This window comes from Oreochromis aureus, linkage group 3, assembly GCF_013358895.1.
Source record: "Oreochromis aureus strain Israel breed Guangdong linkage group 3, ZZ_aureus, whole genome shotgun sequence".
Taxonomy (NCBI): domain Eukaryota; kingdom Metazoa; phylum Chordata; class Actinopteri; order Cichliformes; family Cichlidae; genus Oreochromis; species Oreochromis aureus.
The window spans coordinates 114,479,260-114,498,611 of NC_052944.1; the positions used below are offsets into that span (position 1 = coordinate 114,479,260).

A 19,352-nucleotide genomic window follows, 5' to 3' on the forward strand; every position below is an offset into this window, starting at 1 on the left:
TGTGTGTGAGTCTGCTGATAACAGCAGTTTAAATAAAAATCAGTGAGTGTTTATAAAAATGAATCTAACATGTTTATATTCATGCTATAACATGTTTTAATATCTGGCATTTCAATGGCTGAAGCAGCATTTACATTGACTTTGACAATGACGTTGAGATGAACGTCAACATGAACATGAACGTCCTCGTCAACAATCTGATCACTGACACATCTATGAGCTGAAACATGCTGTTAGACTCTGACTGAATGTCTCCATTGAATATGATTTAGTCTGCATGAAAAGCTAAATAGAAAATATGGATTACAAACATTTAAAGTTAATTTGAACCTTTACTCTGAATGTGGCACAGTGAAATGTGATTCAGCTGCTCTGGAGCCTGAAACTGAAAAATAAATCTATGTAATGACATCAAACGTCACATTAATTAAGAAACAGATTTCATGTTTGAGACACATTTTCAATCCAGTTTCCATGAGATCTGTGCTGTCCACACAGAGGAACATCAGAGCTCCACAGAAATGTTTCACAATAAGAGTGCTTCTGTCCTTTTAAGTTGAAACAGACAGGAAGTGTGAGTATAAACAGTGTGATGCAGTAAATTCAATTGATCAAAAGTACTGAGAAAGAGCGGATTACTTATTATTAATAAAGAAGAAGAGGACAGGTGTGTAAATATGACCCCTGTTAATATGAGAGATTATTCTAAGGAGCTTGGCAAGAAAAGCGTCTGGACTTCTTTAAGTTGCTTGAAGACGTTTCACCTCTCATCTGAGAAGCTTCTTCAGTTCTATGAGTTCAAATGGTGGAGAGTCGAGATTTAAACTCAGTGGGAGTTTCCCCCCAAAGAGGGACAAAAGGACCCCCTGATGATCCTCTACCTAATCACATGAGCCAAGGTGTGAAAGTGGGTGTGGGTCACAATCGTCCAGGGTTTCGGGTGAGCTCACTGTGAAACCTGGCCCCACCCTATCATGTGATTTCCTGAGGTCAGATGGCCCAGGGTGTGAGTGGGCGTTAAGGCTACATAGCCTTAACATCTTTCTTTCTTATTTTGTGTTCCAGTGAGAGCTGTAAGCTGGTGTCACCGAGTTCTTCCTGGTAACAGATGACGCTGTGATTATGTGACCTGTCCTCTGTTTTTAGAGCAGCTCTCAGTCAGACTGAGTCAGTTTGTCAGGAGAACTCAGGAACATGGCTTCATCCTTCCTCTGCCTCCTCTTCATCAGCCTCAGCACAGCAGGTACTATCAATACACTTAATAATAAACTGATCAATACACTGCAGAGATACACTGATCTGTAATCAGTATAGTGATCAATAAATGCATCAATGATCAGAATCAGAAAGGGTTTTATTGCCAAATGTTGAGCAGGTTAACAACATTAGGAATTTGCTGTGGTACTTAGTGCAAAACATTCTGTCAGACAATGCTTAAATATACATTGTACAAAAGGCCCCGTAGTTATGGTTTTATTCTGTTCAGTTCACCTGTAGTTTTTTAGAGTGGCCAGTAGAGGTCACCCCACCGCTTTGTATGAGAGAGACTATGGGCAGGGAGAAACGTGGGCAAGGCACCTGAGCTTTTCTGCTCCAGATTACCAGCAGAGAATTGGTCATTCCGTGAGAAGTGTGCATTAATGTGCAACAGACCACACACACACACACACACACACACACACACACACACACACACACACACACACACACACACACACACACACACACACTTACACCAATGCCCACGCACCTAAACCTGTATGCAATACCTGCTCCTCTGACAATCCCTGTCACCTTAAACTGTGTGAAGTCAATACAAGAGCCTGCACTATCCTCGGTGTCTTCATTGTCTCCCTTCTGAACATTCATCCGGGCCTGGAGCAGTGTTCTGGCCCGGATGAGTGTCCGGGGAGTGGTAGCTGCAAACCTGAACTAGCACCTTACAGTCCTCCCAGTCCAACCTATCTACCCATCATTAATGGTCCTTCGAGCCGTAGGTAAGCTGCCTCTACCCTAACAAGATGAATGATATTCAGAACTTCTCAGCCCTTGGTGCGCGCCCACGGCGTAATGTACACCGTCCCCTCCGCTATGAAGCTTATGAGACTGACTTCCCCGGGCTTGGTGCAGGTTACCAGGAGAAAAGTGAGACAGGAGGCGACACCCGTTCTTTCCACCATCCTCCGTCTGACCCTTGGGATGGCCGCTCACACGGCCATGTAACACCATTGAGAGCAGAGTTAGAAGATATACAACGTGAAAGGCTCCTGTTCCAGCAGTCCCATGACCAGATGAGAGCCGGGCTGGCTGATTTCCAAGCCCTTCATGCTAGTTTGCTGCAGCTGCTGGACCGTGCAGAGAGTCTGCAGCTCAGTCCACCGCCCAGAGCCCCTGCTGTTCATCTCCAGCCACCCCCTGCTGAAGAGGAAGATGACTGGCCTCCACCACCTCCTCCTGTTGTGTTCAAGGAGGAGTCTGTCTCCAGCCAGGGTCCAGTTGCGGACCGCATCGATACAATGATTAAAGAGCTCCAGGATCTGAAGAGGGAGTCTATGGCTGCACAGGAGAGTCAGATCATCCCCCCACATGAATCTAAGCCAAAGTTCACTTCTCCTCAGCCAAGGACCGCCTACCCTCCAGCGCCGCCTCCGAGAGCACACCCCCCTCCATTGCAACCACTGCCAGCTCCACCTCCGTCCTCATCTGCTCCTTTCTTGACCTCACAGATGTATAGACCCCCCAGCTTAGCAGCAGCCCCAGACTTGACCTACAGGGGGCCTCGTCCAAGCATTCCCAAGCTCACACACCGTGATCCTGGGGAATTTGCTCGTCTAAAGATGCCGCTAGAGAACTTATTTCCCCCGGAGAATTCAGAGCTCTTCAGGCACCAAGTCTTGTTAGATCACCTACACCTGGAGGAAGTGAAGTTGATAGCGGACGCTTACCTCCATTCTGCCACGCCCTTCAGTGACACCATGAACGCTCTTAACGACAGGCTTGGGCAGCCCCACCAGCTTGCCCTGAGAAGGATTGCTGCTGTCATAGACTCACCTGACATCCGGGATGCAGCAACTTTCAAGCGATTCTCTCTCCACATCCAGTCGCTCGTGGGCATGCTGAAGACTTTAGGCCCTGATGGGGAGGTCGAACTCCAGTGTGTCTCGACTCTTTAGTAAGCTTCCTTCAGAGCAAAGAGCTGATTTCCGTCGGTGCATGTACAACAATTCTGGTCAGGCTTACACCCTGGACGACCTGGCTACCTGGTTAAAGTACGAATCCTGGTGTCAGGACTATGATGGCTTGCCCACTCCAACAATCACCAGAGAGAAGCCTGATATCAGACCAAGCAGGCGCTCTGTTGCGGTTGTTCACCGCAGAGAGCTCACCCAGGTGACTAGTTACCACTCCAAACAAAGCTAGGCAGCAGCCCTACTGCGCCTTTTGCGATAACCGTGCCCATCACCTGAGTCAGTGTCCGGAGGTCATCAAGCTGAGTCGCGAACAGCTCACAGACTGGATAAAGACCAACAAGAGGTGCTGGCATTGCGCTCGCTCCCATCAGGCAGCACAGTGTACCCTCAAGAAACCCTGCAGCCTGTGTCAGGGTCGTCATCTGCAGGTCCTTCACGACGTGAATTCTAAGCCCTTAAAGACACATGGCCCAGTGTCTGCTCCCCCACGAGAAGGTGAGAATCCTACAGGCGTCCTGTACCTCGATCATCCTACAGAGAGTGGCCAAGTCCTGTTAAAGGTTGGCCCAGTCATCCTTCACTATAATGGCAAGACTTTGAGCACTCACGCAGTTTTGGATGATGGGTCAGAGAGGACTATGCTGCTACCCACTGCTGCCCAGAAGCTTAACCTTCAAGGCATCCCGGAGACCCTTCCATTGTGCACTATCAGGCAAGATGTGCAAACTCTGCATGGATCATGTGTCTCATTCGAGATATCCCCTGGTGGCAAACCTAAGCTGAAGTACAAAGTCCGGAACACCTTCACCACCACCCGTATCATCCTAGCCGAGCACAGCTACCCTCTGGAGTCCTTGCAGCGGAAGTACAGACACCTCAGAGGCCTGCCTCTCCAGTCCTTCAAGAAGGTCAAACCTCTCCTTCTCATTGGCAGTGACCACCCACAGCTCATCACTCCAACTGAAGCTGTCTGTCTTGGTTCACCGGTTGGTCCTGCTGCTATGAGCACCAGGTTAGGGTGGACGCTACAGGGTCCCTCCAGCCTTATCGGTTCCTCTTCGCTGCCACAACAGTGCCTCTTCACGACCGCCATTCCTCCCCAGGTGATTGAGCTACTCAAACATGTAGAGAAGTTATGGCAGGTAGATGTTGTCCCAGTGCCAGAAGGCAAGGTGGTTACCCGTTCAAGAGAAGATAACTATGCAGTTAGCCTGCTAGAGCAGAAGACAGTTCGTGTAGAAGTGGAGGGCATCCAGCGCTATGCCACCCTCCTCCTTCGCCGCCAGAACATGCCACACCTTAAAGCTAGCCCTAATGCTGTCATTCCCAGTTTGAGAAGTGTGGAGAGAAGGCTCCAGAAAGATCCAGAACAAGCTAAGATCTACAGGGCAGAGGTAGAGAAGGTAGTCCATGCCAGTTTGGTGGTTAAGGTGTCCCTCTCTGATGTTGCTCAAGCAGATGAGTCATGGTACATCCCTCACCACTGCGTTAGCCACACTGGCAAAGATCGGCTCGTGTTTAACTGTTAGTTCCAATTCCAAGGCCAAGCCCTCAACAAACGTCTTCTACCTGGGCCTGCTCTGAGCGCGTCGCTCCTTGGAGTCCTCCTTCCCTTTAGAGAGCATGCCATAGCCATTAGTGGTGACATTAAAAGGATGTTCCACCAGATTCGCCTTCTTCCCTAGGATCGTTCCCTCCTGCAGTTTGTGTGGCGGGATCAGCACCCCGAGGAACCGGTGGCTTTTATAAATGGCAGGTCCTCCCTTTCGGTACAACCTGCAACGTTCGCTGTGCAACGTTCGCTGTGCAACGTTCGCTGTGCAACGTTCGCTGTGCAACGTTCGCTGTGCAACGTTCGCTCTGCAGCGCCACGCCAGGGACCACACGGAAGGAGATGATCCGCTACGTCACTCTGTGGGACAGTGCTTCTATGTTGATAACCTTCTCCAGAGTGTGCCAACCCCTGAAGAAGCCAGGGACCTAGTGGACAGCCTAAGAGCCCTTCTGTCTTCTGCTGGATTTGTCCTTCGCCAGTGGGCCAGTAATGAACCCAGCACCATTGGCAACCTACCAGAAGACCTCAGATCCACAAGTGCAGAACTTTGGCTCACTCAAGACAAATCAGACACCTCTGAGCCAACTCTGGGCCTTAGCTGGCACTTCCCTACGGACACCTTGGGTTACAAACACCGCAAAATCAGTTATGGCGCTCCCAGTATGCGGAATATTTATAAGGTTCTCGCAAGCCAGTACGACCCACTTGGCTTTATCCTACCATACACCACCCGAGCCAAGATGCTGGTGAGGCGCCTTTGGGATCAACAGAGGGGATGGGATGAGGCGCAGCTTCCCCCAAAACTACTGCAGCAGTGGAAAACCTGGGAAGAGGAGTTGCCGTTCCTTGCACAAGTCGTGCTTCCTCGCCCTTATCATCTCCCAAAGCACATCACGGAGTCAGTTAGTGAGAGAGAGATTCACATATTCTGCGATGCGTCAGAGCAGGCTTATGGCGCAGTAGCCTACATGAGAACAGTGACAGGTGATGACAGCTCACATCTGGCCTTCCTGATGGCTCACTTCCATGTTGCCTCTAAATGCATTCTCTCCATGCCTAGACTCGAGCTGTGTGGTTCCCTCTCCGGAGCTCATCTCTCCCATCTCCTTAGAAATGAGCTCACTCTGGACATAAAGAGAATAGTGCTGTGGTCTCACTCCACAACTGAACTCACCTCGTTGAGGTCCGAGTCAAGCAGCTGCTGGAAGCTGCTATTACGCAGTTGCATGGGGCGGCCAAAGGCGGGGGAACTTCATCGGCTCATGACTATATTCGAGCAGAGATGCACGTCCTGAGAGAAGCTCAACAGGAGAGCTTCCCTGAGGGGTATCAACTCCTTAAGCAGGGGAAATCTATTAGTCGCAGCAGTTGTCTCCTTGCACTATCCCCTGAGTTCGACCACAAAAATAAGGTCATCGGTGTAGGTGGACGCCTTCGCTGCTCTGAAGATCTCGCCTTTACCAGCTCCCATCCTTTAGTTTTGGATCCAACGCATCCACCTACTCATCCAGGAAGTCGACAGTTGCCTGCGTCATCAAGGACCAGAGAGGGTCTTCGCCAAGATTCGGTGCACTCATTGGATTCTGAGAGGCCGGGAAGCAGTTAGGCGTCAAGGACCTGTCTTGAGTGCCGCTGATGGAGAGCCCGACCAACTGTTCCCAAGATGGCTGACCTGCCAGTTGCGTGCCTCCGCCTTTACAAACCTGCCTTTTATTCAACAGGCGTGGACTGTTTTGGACCCTTTGAGGTCAAAATCGGGCGCAGTGTGGAGAAGAGGTGGGGCATCATCTTTAAGTGCCAAACTATCAGAGCGGTCCACCTTGATGTCCTAACCTCCATCGATACAGATGCCTTCCTAATGGCACTCCGGCGTTTCGTTGCCAGGAGAGGAACCCCAGCTGAGCTGTACTCAGACCAAGGGACCAACTTCCGTGGGGGAGAAAGGGAACTCCAAGCAGCTTTTGCAGCCATGACCTCTGACCTGCAAAAGCTCCTGGCTACCCAGAAGATCGTCTTCCACTTCAATCCACCAGCGGCTCCTCATTTCGGGGGAGTGTGGAAGCGGGAGATTAGGTCTGTCAAGACGGCACTCTACACTACAGTAGGATCCCAACCCCTTCAAGAAGAGGTCCTCCGCACGGTCCTTATGGAGATGGAGGGCATCTTGAACTCCAAACCACTAGGTTATGTCCCATCTGACATCAGTGATCCTGATCCAGTGACCCCCAACTGCTTTCTGATGGGGCGGCCTAACGGAGCACTTCCTCAAGTGGCTTACCCCAAAGAAGAGCTCCTGAGTCGCCGGAGGTGGAAGCAAATGAACTTCATACATTTGGGGGCTGCTGTACAAAAGGCCCCGTAGTTATGGTTTTATTCTGTTCAGCTGTTAGTTCACCTGTAGTTTTTTAGAGTGGCCAGTAGAGGTCACCCCACCAACGTGGGCAAGGCACCTGAGCTTTTCTGCTCCAGATTACCAGCAGAGAATTGGTCATTCCGTGAGAAGTGTGCTTTAAGTGTGCTTTAATGTGCAACAGACCACACACACACACACACACACACACACACACACACACACACACACACACACACACACACACACACACACACACACACACACACACACACACACACACACACACACACACACACACACTTACACTTACACACATGCCCACGCACCTATATCTGTGTGCAGTACCTGCTCCTCTGACAATCCCTGTCACCTTAAACTGTGTGAAGTCAATACAAGAGTCTGCACTATCCTCGGTGTCTTCATTGTCTCCCTTCTGAACATTCATCCGGGCCTGGAGCAGTGTTCTGGCCGACTCTCCGGGGAGTGGTAGCTGCAAACCTGAACTAGCACCTTACAGTCCTCCCAGTCCAAGCTATCTACCCAACATACATAAAAATAAGAATTAAATGTGCTAAGTAGATAGATGTATACATGATCAACATAAGTTATTTGTACATCTTCCCATACACAGCAGGTATGATCAGCTCACAGTCTGATGTTCTGTTTGTCCTCAGATGGATTCAAAATGTATGTAGTGTCTCGCTGTGACTTTAACTCCACTGAGCTGAAGGACATCAAGTACATCAGATCTTACTATTACAACAAGATCGAGTACGCCAGGTTTGACAGCGATGTGGGGAAGTTTGTTGGATACACTGAGTACGGAGAGGGGAACGCAGAGACCTGGAACAGTGGTGCATACCTGACTCAAATGAAAGCTGAGAAGGAGATGTACTGCCAATACAACATTGGTATCTGGTACAAGAATATTCTGTCTAAATCAGGTGAGTGTGCTGGTCTGTGTGACATCATCAGGTATGTTCATGTTGACCTCACTCTGAATCATTCATGATGGACTCACAGCTGCAGGTCAGACTCTGGTGATCAATTACTGTAATAAATCACTGATCACAGCTCTGACTGTAACGTCACAGAGCTAACCTCAGTCTGTGGCGCTCCCTGCTGGTGAGACAGGCAACTGCAGCTGTTCATTATAACACATCAATGATTCATTAAACCTCTTTAAGCTGAACTATTGCTCATAATTATTTTTTTAATATTTCCATATAAATATTTATAACAACATGAAGCAGCTCGACATGTTGATAAAACACTTTTCTTCTAATTCATTTATTTTAATTCAGACAAAATTGAGGAACACTGATGTTTGTTTGAAGGCCGTCTGCTGTTTATTTATTGATTCTGATTTTCAGAGCTCGTGTAGCAGCTTCACACCTGCACACATTTACAGCTCAGATCTATGTGTCAGTGTAACAGTGGAGCTATTAAATATACTGAAACAATTATAACTATATATCAACACCCTTTCAAGATGGAGCCGCAGATGGCAGCCTCGGCACTGCGCTCTCTCACACTTTTCTTGTTTCTGTTTATTTTCTGCGCTTTTGGTCACTGAGACCAAATCACTTTCTCCAGAGATGAACTGCTAAACATCAGGCAGTCGTCTCACTATAGTTCTTGTCCATTTTTCACAAACCCGGAAAGTTTTTTGGAGATTTTAGTTGGAGGCGCAGCAGCTCTCTGTGGCTCCTGGAGGAGACGTAGACGGAGGACTCGCGCTGGTGCGCTGGTGAAACTACGTCGGCGAGGATTCCGCATGGCACTCCCCTCCATTCACCTCACAAATCTCCGCTCTCTTCCAAACAAAGTCGATGAATTACTGCTCTTAAACCAGACTAACAAGGACTTTGCATGCTCTGCTGCCCTCTGCTTCACACAAGGAGAAAGAAACAAAAAAAGGTGCAAACACTGGAGCCCGGAAAGCAACAGAACAAAAACCGGCTCACGACAGGTGCAGGCGGCCTGGAAAAACAGTTCACACAAAGTTCAGGGGGCCGGCCCGGAGGCCTACGGCCCAAGAGCCCAGAAAACAGGCAGCAGGCACCGGCGGCGCCGTAGTTCAGGGGGCCGTCCATGACGGCAATGACATCCAGTCATCAGCCTGGAAAGGATGAGCAGGCCGGACAGGACGAGCAGGCCAAGGACGAGCAGAACCAGCCGGCACGGAGACTGCAGGTGCAGACGAAGCAAGACCGGGTAAGGCAGGACCAGGTGAAGCTGATGCCGTAGCGGAAGCTGTAGCTGAAGCCGGACCAGGCGAGGACGAAGTCTCGGAGGCCGGACCAGGCGAGGACGAAGTCTCGGAGGCCGGACCCGGCGAGGACGAAGACTCGGAGGCCGGACCCGGCGAGGACGAAGACTCGGAGGCCGACCAGGCGAGGACGAAGACTCGGAGGCTGGACCAGGCGAGGACGAAGACTTGGAGGCCGGACCAGGCGAAGCTGAAGACTCGGAGGCTGGACCAGACGAGGATGGCACTGCAGGTGATGAAACAGATAGTGGCGCTGCAGGCGACGGCGTGGGAGCCGCAGGTCGTGGCACTGTAGCGGAGGCAGGTTGCTGGACGGGCCCCTTGGAACCTCCAGCGAAGGCAGACGAAGGCTGGACGGGCCCCACGGAACCTCCAGCAAAGGCAGATGAAGGGTATACGGGACCCTCGGACCCTCCAGCGGAGGCAGAAGGCTGGACGGGCCCCTCGGACCCTCCAGCGAAGATGAACAAAGGCTGGTGCAGTTCTCCAGAACCCCCAGCGGGAACAGAAGGCTGGACGGGCCCCTCGGACCCTCCAGCAGAGGCAGAAGGCTGGACGGGCCACTCAGACCCTCCAGCAGAGGCAAACCAAGGCTGGTGCCGTTCTCCAGAACCCCCAGCGGAAACAACAGATGAAGGCCGGACGGGCCCCTCGGACCCTCCAGCAGGACCAGGTTGCAGAACAGATGACTGGAAAACTAAACAATCCGAAGAAGCAACTTGGCTAACAATCTCTGTATTAGCTGGCTCAGGTGAAACAGAATCCTCACAGTGAAATACAATGTTGCTCACAGTGGGTGTGATGTCAGAATGTCCAGAGTCAGAATGCTCAAACGGAGCATGCAATAAACAGTCACCGTTTTCCCTGAGAGGAGTTTGCTCAACAGTTCTGGAGCGGCGGAGGCATGAACGCTGTTTCCTTCGGGATGAGGAAACAGGAACCGGTGGAGAAACGGAGACCTCCTCCTCATCCTCCGACCACATAGCCGCCAGGAAAAAGGCAGGCGAACGAGGTCCCGGCTGGTGTCGGGAGGGAGAGGAAGTCCGTGGCAGTGTTGAGGCAGGTGAAGAGTGTGTGTTGACCTGGGGCAGCGGTGGGGAAGATTTAGTGAGTGAGAGAAGAAGCTCACTAGCCCTGACTTGCTCTCTCCAGGCAATAATGGTGCCATCCAACTTAGTGCCCTTAGCAAACTGGCTAAGCTGAGGGTTATATCGAATGATGCCATCTACCGCACTCAGCCCAACTGCTATGGTCCTTAAATCTGGTGATTGGGCAATGCGGTCGAGCAGGCTCACCATCCGCTCCATCTCAGTGTTGTACTCCGAGGTGAAAATGTCTGCGGGGTCCATGTTCTGGTCGCGATGTTCTGATAGGTGTAGGCTGTGTGCAGACAGGAATTGTGGACCCAAAAAGTGCAAACACTCGGAGGCACAAAGTAAACTCAAAAATAGCTTTAATGATGAACTAAAAAAGGTACCAGAACTGAGACTTCAAACATAAACTCAGGCAAGCAGACAGAACACACAGCATAATAAACGGTAGATTGCGACACAGACACAGATAAACACAGGGCTTAAATACACAGAGCAATCAGGGAATGGGTAACAGGAGGGAAACACAGCTGGGGCAAATCAGGCCTAACGAGACAGGGGAAAGCGAAAACAGATACATTAACATCAGACAAGGACCTTCAAAATAAAACAGGAAACATGACACAGACTGAACTAAAGACACAGACTCACATACACGCACTGCAACAGAGGGAACAGAGACGTAGGGCAGACATAGACACTGACTGGACACGGGGATATAACAACTAAGAATAACACAGAGAAATAACCCATAAAAAAGAACTCTAACGAAGAAACCAAAGACTAGAAAAGATAAATAATATAATAAACTCAAAACTCTGGGTCAAGGACCCAGGCATCCTAACAAAACCTGGCTCAGTGAGCGAGTCCCAGACGCTGTCTTAAATCTGCCGGGCTTCCAACTTCACCGGGCAACTGCGAAACGGAGCTCTCAGGGAAAACAAAAGGTGGTGGAGTCTGCCTCTACATTAATGAAGGTTGGTGTACTGATGTCACAGTGTTACAGAAACACTGCAGCCCACACTTGGAATGTTTTTTTCATCAATTGTAAACTGTTTTATTCACCGCAGGAGTTTTCTTCCTTCATGCTGGTCGGAGTTTACATCCCTCCTCAGGCCAACGCGAACAACGCACTGTGCGAGCTGGCTGACCAGATCACCACCCTGGAAAGGAAATTCCCGGACTCCTTTACAATTATCCTTGGGGATTTTAACAGAGCAAGCCTCAACCACGAACTCCCTAAATACAGACAGCATATAGACTGCCCCACCAGGGACAACATCATACTGGATCACTGTTACACCACTGTAAAGATGCCTATCTCTGTGCCCCGGCAGCTTTGGGACATTCTGATCACTGCATGGTCCATCTTATTCCAGTTTATAGGCAAAAACTCAAACGTGCCAAGCCTGTAGTCAAAACTGTGAAGAAGTGGACTAATGCAGCAAAGCAGGAACTGCAGGACTGTTTTGACTGCACTGATTGGACTGTTTTTGAAGCTGCATCTGATAACCTGGATGAGCTCACGGACACTGTGACATCATACTTCAGTTTTTGTGAAGACGTGTGTGCGCCAACAAAGACCTTTTGCACATACAACAACAATAAACCATGGTTCACTCCTAAACTCCAACATCCTCGTAAGGCCAAGGAGGACGCCTACAGAAGTGGTGACAGGGCCCTGTCCAAGCCATCCAGGAACACACTGACCAAGGAGATCGAAGCAGCTAAAAGGATCTACTCCCAGAAGCTGGAAGAACGGCTCTCAGCCAACGACCCTGCGTCAGTGTGGAGGGGCCTGCAGGAAATCACCAACTACAGACGCCCCCCACCCACTGTTGAAGCAAACAAAGACCTGGCCAACGAGTTAAACACTTTCTACTGCAGGTTTGAGATGGACAGCCTCCCACGCCTCACCCTCCCTTCCATATAAAAATTCCATATAAGCGTATAAACATTTAAGATTATAGATTCAACTCAACCATTTGAAGTGGTTCTTACTAGACCTGTAATAAAGGCTAATATGATACCAATATGTTTGAACATCTGAATGCAATATCAATACTGTTATTAATGAAATGGTAATGATGATTATAAAAAATAGCAGCAAATAATAGCCACAAAATATCTTCCTACACTTTAAAAATGCTTCAGACACTGACCCCCAACACACCTCCCATCTCTCCCCCTTTCACCCTCCCCAATCTAGACCCAACGACCACCACCCTCCCCAATTCAGATTCAACGCCCACCACCCTCCCCATTTCACACTCAACGACTACCACCACCCTCTCCAATCCAGACTCAACGACCTCCATCACACCTCTCACCCCCCTTTCCTCCTCCCTGAAACTCAGAATACAAACTGAGAACTATTTCAGAAACAGAAGCCCAGGAAAGCCCCCGGACCAGACGTTGTCTCACCCTCCTGCCTCAAGACCTGTGCTGAACAGCTGACTCCCATCTTTACGCGCATCTTCAACAGATCCCTGGAGCTGTGTGAAGTTCCCTCCTGTTTCAAACGCCACCATCATTCCTGTTCCCAAGACACCCACCATCACAGGACTAAATGACTACAGACCTGTCGCCTTGACGTCTGTGGTCATGAAATCCTTCGAACGGCTGGTGTTAGCCCATCTGAAGGACATTACAGGCCACCAGCTGGACCCTCTGCAGTTTGCCTACTGGGCAAACAGGTCGGTGGATGATGCAGTGAACATGGGGCTGCATTACATCCTGCAACACCTCGACCACCCGGAAACTTATGCCAGGGTTCGGTTTTTACACACTATTGTGCCCGAACTTCTCTCCAAACTCTCCTAGCTCAGCGTGTCACCAGCTACCTGGCAGACAGAAAGCAACAAGTGAGGCTGGGGGAGATCACCTCTGAAACGCGGTCCCTCAGTATTGGTGCCCCTCAAGGATGTGTCCTCTCACCACTACTGTTCTCTCTCTACACTAACGACTGCACCTCCAAGAACTCGGCTGTTAAACTCCTAAAGTTTGCAGATGACACCACTGTCATTGGCCTCATTCAGGATGGTGATGAATCTGCATACCGGCAGGAAGTTGAGCGGCTGGTACTCTGGTGGAGTCAGCACAAATTGGAGCTGAACACTCTGTACTCTACAAAACTGTAGAGATGACAGTGGGCTTCAGGAGACATCCTCAACTCTGCCCCCCACCACCACCATATCAGACAGCCCTGTGTCGACTGTGAAGATCTTCAAGTTCCTGGGTACCACCATCTCCCAGGACCTGAAGTGGGAGACCAACATCAACTCCATCCTCAAAAAGACCCAGCAGAGGATGTACTTCCTGAGACAACTGGGGAAGTACAGTCTTCCACAGGAGCTGCTGATCCAGTTCTACACTGCGGTCATTGAGTCTGTCCTGTGCTCCTCCATCACAGTCTGGTATGGTGCAGCCATAAACAGGACAGGCGCACACTGCAGCGGACTGTGCGGGAAGCAGAGAAGATCAACAGCACCCCCCCGCCCTCCATCCAGGACCTGCACATCTGAAGAACCAGGGAACTGGCAGGGAAAATCATCACAGACCCCTCACACCCTGGACACAGACTTTTTGATCTGCTGCCCTTTGGCAGATGATACAAAAGCCTGCAGACCAGGACCACCCGACACAGGAACAGTTTCTTTCCCCTCGCCATCTCCCTTCTAAACAGTTGACCTGTCACACTGCTCCCACTGCCAGACTGCAGCTTATGTACATTCTGTAGTATTCATTCCACCTCATTCATTTCTGTATTTTATGTATATAAGTTTAGATCAGTTATTTATAGTTGGTTTACACAGCTTTGTGTATGTATGTGTATGCATGTGTAATGTATATATAGACATGTGTGTGTGTGTGTGTGCGTGTGTGTGTGATTTACAGTGTGATTTGCTGTGTTTGAGAGCCTCCGTCTACCGGAACCAAATGTGTCTGCACATATACTTGGCCAATAAACACAATTCTGCTTCTGATTCTGATAAAGTTCCCATTACAACCCAGAGGGAACACACACACCCTTATTAAATGTTTCACTATTTTGGCACTTAATGTTCATATTTATTTCAGCCTTTTGTGTACAGTGGTTTGTGACTGTTTGTCTGTGAAAAGGACTCAATGAATAAACTTGACTTACTTGAATGAAATCAGGTCCCAGCAGCAGCTCAGAGGAACATGAGGAGAACCAGCTCAGACCTCCCGTGGAGGGGAAGCTGTCTGAGAGTGGAAACTGATTCTGCATCTTCTGCTTTTGGGCTATAGATATAGATTTACGAGTGTGCATAAACGCACCACAAGTGTTGACCAATGTGTTAGATGAGCAGGCTGTTTACAGGAGTGACTTCCTCTCTGTGCAGTGAGCAGGAGAGCAGAGCATTTTCCTCCATCAGCCAGCAGCTGTTTTGTGACCCATCTGTGTGTGACTGGTTGATCAATATGATCAAATAGACCGACAGATCCCCCTGCTGGCTCTGGATGGTACAGCCTGACTAGAGTTACCCCCCCGGGCCTTGCTGACCGCCACAATCACAATCTCCTCCACAACACAAACATACTGTGAATGGAAATAAGTGTATCTCAGAATAATAAATCATTTTTACTTTGTAATTTCTGTTCAGGAAATAAACAGATGGACGAGCAAAAATAAAACTGAAATCAATCCTTTAGTTTGATGTTGATATTAAACTGAGTGAAAGCAGGCTGGGTTCATTTATCATTTATGTGTGGATGAGTTAAGGTGTTAGTTTATCATCTAGTCTCCATGTGTCAGATTTTACTTTCAAACCACAGCAGCTGATCTGCAAGAGGAACAGTTCACTGATGGTTCACACTGGTTTCACTCAGCACTTTGCTGGATGTTAATAAAAACTGATCCAGGTTCAAGTCTGGTAGATTTTCAGCACATACAGCTCTGCATGTGTTACTTTTTAATAAATGATGTTTACAGCCTGCTGATGTTTCTCCTCACAGCTGATTCATCATCTGATGTCAGACTGGTTATATGTGACTCTGCTGTTGACACTATCTTTATTAATATACATGTATGCAATCATTCCTGATGATATGACGTTAACAATAACAGAAACTCATAATATCCTTTAGTTAAGCCGTACGTCAAACTTCACTCCACAACACCTGCTTACAGTCAGCATCCTGCCATGTTGGTCTGCAGCGTCTATGACTTCTTCCCCAGTAAGATCAAAGTGAGCTGGCTGAGAGATGGACAGGAAGTCACCTCTGATGTCACTTCCACTGAGGAGATGGCAGATGGTGATTGGTACTACCAGACCCACTCACACCTGGAGTACACACCCAGGTGAGCACTACAGTATACTCCGGATTACCACACAAAGATCACTACTCTCCTCAGTGCCAACAATACCTATGAAGTCTTAAAGCAAGACCCCACAAGCAGCTACAAAAAGAAAGTTATAGCTTGCCTTCCACACTTTGAAAAGGACAAAATCATTGACCGCCTCACATATCACCGCCTTTACCCAGGGGATGCCATACCCTGCATTTAAGGACTTGTAGTCGTTTTCTGACAGTCTCCACTGCCTCCGTGGTGGGTATGCAAGTGAAGAGTGAGACTACATCAAAGGACACCATGGTTTCATCTGGATCCAGGGTAAGTTTCTCGACCTTGTCGGTGAAGTCGGTGGAGTTCTTGATGTGATGTGGGGTGTTCCCCACAAGAGGTGCAAGGACGGTAGCAAGGTGTTTCGAGATGTTGTAAGTGGCTAAGTTTATGCTGCTGACTATGGGTCTGAGTGGGACGCCTTCCTTGTGGATCTTAGGAAGTCCATAAATGCAGGGTATGGCATCCCCTAGGTAAAAGCGGTGATATGTGAGGCGGTCAATGACTTTGTCCCTTTCAAGGTCTTGAAGGCAAGCTATAACTTTCTTTTTTTAGCTGCTTGTGGGGTCTCGCTTTAAGGCTTCGTAGGTATTGTTGTCACTGAGGAGAGTAGTGATCTTTGTGTAGCAATCTGTTGTGTTTAGGAACACGGTGCACCTTCCCTTATCGGCTGGAAATATAGTGATGTTGTGGTCTTTGCTCAGGGAAGCGACGACCTACTTGTCTTGTAATGTGAGGTTAGACAGAGTTACTTTGGCACTGGAGAGGGTGGCTGAGACTTTCATCCTGATCTGCTCTGTTTCTGTCTGAGATAAGTTGTTAATCCGTATGGCAGTTTCTGAGGCTGTGATGAGGTCCACTATGGGCAACTGTTGCGGAGAAATAACAAAATTGAGTCCTTTGGCTAAAACCCTCTTTTCAGGTTCAGTGAGATTCCGGTCTGAAATGTTCTTTACCCATTTCTCCCGACTGTCTTCAGGTGTGTTTTCTTCTCTGAGTTGTGTGGGTTCAGACTGAGGAGTGTGTGTTTTTGAAAGCAAGGTGTGGAATTTCCTGCATTGTTTTTCTTTTCCTTTAGAGTGTTGGGCCCGCTGAGCCTTGTCCACAAACTTGTAAACCTGTTCTACAATTGGAGAGGGAGAGGGTAGAAGGGTTTCCAGTTCCTGCAGAGTCTGGCTAATCTTGCTTTGGAGGGCATATATAGTGAAATGGACCTGTCTTATCCTTTCACTTAGAAGCTGATTTTGTGCTCTCTGTAGAATCAAGTCTGCTCTGTATCTCCTGAGAGTGGATGCAAGGCGCAAGCTCTTAGGAACAACTTTGCTTTGTCTGCATCTCAGGTTGAAACGAGATGGTTCCTATAATCCACAAGTTTTCTTGATTCCCTTTCATACTCTCGCACCAGTTGAAGGGTGTTCCTCCCAAAATGTACGGCAATATGTCTGTGAAGGTTCTCAGTCATCCAGGTCATCGTAGTCTAAGGAGCTTGGAAAGAAAAGCGTCTGGACTTCTTTGAGTTGCTTGAGGATGTTTCACCTCTCATCCGAGAAGCTTCTTCAGTTCTAAGGTCAAATGGCCGAGAGTCCCAGATTTAAACCCAGTGGGAGTTTCCCCCCTAAAAGGGACAAAGGACAGAACAACAGGGAGCCAAGGCCATAACTCAGGCTCACTGAGAGTTAGAAAGTATGTGAATGTTTAGGTGTTTATGACTGGGTGGGGGCATTAGAGGCTATAAGAGTTTGACTAACCCTCCACCATTTTGAGATTTTGCTGTGACCCTCTTCATGCATGTCTCCCCATCCGGATGGTGTATGCTCATAAAGTGTTGAATTGTATGGAATAAAATGATTGTTGACTGAGCATTTATACACTGAGTTTTGTCCTTCCTTCAGCCCAAAGATTAAAAGAATTGGGAGAATTTAACAAGGGCCACTCACATCCTGGGCCATCTGACCTCAGGAAATCACATGATAGGGTGGGGCCAGGTTTCACAATGAGCTCACCCGAAATTCTGGCTGATTGTGACCCACACCCGTTTTCAAACCTCGGCTCATGTGATTAGGTAGAGGATCATCAGGGGGTCCTTTGTCCCTCTTTGGGGGGAAACTCCCAGTAGGTTTAAATCTGGGACTCTCCACCAATTGACCTTAGAACTGAAGAAGCTTCTTGGATGAGAGGTGAAACGTCTTCAAGCAACTCAAAGAAATCCAGACGCTTTTTTTTCAAAGCTACGTAGAATGAGGTCTAGGAGTGCCATTTCTAATGATGGAGACCTGAACAATTTTTAATATGAGGTCTGCAAGTTTAAAAGTTTAAAGTCCAAATCTGAGAGTCACTGATGTTTGTGTTGAAGGTCTGGAGAGAAGATCTCCTGTAAGGTGGAGCACGCCAGCCTGGAGAAACCTCTGATCACTGACTGGGGTAAATACCTGTCTGTATCTACACACCTGTACATACCTACCTGCCTGACTCTCACCTGTGTGACTCAGATCCCTCCTCAGACTCTTCCATGCCTGAGTCAGAGAGGAACAAGCTCGCCATCGGAGCCTCAGGACTGATCCTGGGTCTGATCTTATCTCTGGCTGGATTCATCTACTACAGGAGGAAGGCCCGAGGTCAGAGCAGGACTCACACTCACAGACCAGTTCATACCTGAAACCAGTTCAAGCCAGAATGAAACCAGTTTAGACCAGTTTAGCCCAAACTAAATCTCAAACCACATTACATGAGTCTAAACCTAGTTCACATCAGCATTCTTTAATATATTGATGTTTTAGGCAGGTTTAGAGCATTGCTGTTTATTTTCAGACACCTGTTAGTTACATTAATGTTTCAAACACAGGTTTTTACTGTTTTTGGAGGACTCTCAGACCTGGTTCAGGCCCTGAAACATGAAACTTTACTGAATCATTGCCATTGATCTCTTTGTTTTCAGAGTGTGTTGGTGACTGTGTCCTCGTCTCTTCTTCTTTCAGGTCGTATCCTGGTTCCCACTAACTGAGCCTGGATCCTGGTCCTGGTTCTGTCTGATGTTATAAAAGCTGCTGCTTCCTGTGTTCAGCAGACTGATGATGATTTGGTGCTTGTTGTGGTTTTACTGGGATGGTTTTGGACCATGTGTGATGCTCTGGACTCTTGTGTTTGATGCTTTATGTGCACCTCTGCTGTTTAATCCATGTAATGTAATCCTTGTAATCCATGTGTCTGAATGATTTGGGTGTTTCTGCTGTTCTGATTACCATAGATCACAGATTTTTACTGGAGGTCATTGTTCCAAAATAAATGACTCAAACTTTGAGCTGTGTGTTTGTTTACCTGCATCCTGTTAACGTCAACCTGAAGATTGTATTATTGTCACAGAAACCAGTCTGTTGAACAGTTTTAACCAGTTTAAGTAAATAAATAAATAAATTATCCATCCATTCGCTTCTGCTTGTCCTTTTCAGGGTCACAGTGAGGCGCTGGAGCCTATCCCAGCTGTCATAGGGCGAGAGGCAGGGACACAGGGACAGACAACCATTC

General features: G+C 48.4%; 1 protein-coding gene across 2 annotated transcripts; it reads left to right on the forward strand.

Moving 5' to 3' along the window:
* The first annotated feature begins 1,170 nt into the window (after positions 1–1,170).
* LOC120437913 (H-2 class II histocompatibility antigen, E-S beta chain-like) lies at positions 1,171–19,126 on the forward strand. 2 transcript variants are annotated; one of them, XM_039608452.1, is made up of 6 exons: positions 1,171–1,243; positions 7,774–8,043; positions 15,575–15,788; positions 18,184–18,251; positions 18,320–18,445; positions 18,806–19,126. In XM_039608452.1, the coding sequence occupies exons 1-6, from the start codon at positions 1,195–1,197 to the stop codon at positions 18,829–18,831; spliced, it is 753 nt and encodes a 250-aa protein (XP_039464386.1). In that variant the 5' UTR covers positions 1,171–1,194; the 3' UTR covers positions 18,832–19,126. The 2 variants fall into 2 exon arrangements, with proteins under 2 accessions (XP_039464386.1, XP_039464387.1); XM_039608453.1 differs by having other exon boundaries at positions 1,172–1,243; positions 18,332–18,445.
* The last annotated feature ends 226 nt before the right edge of the window (positions 19,127–19,352 follow it).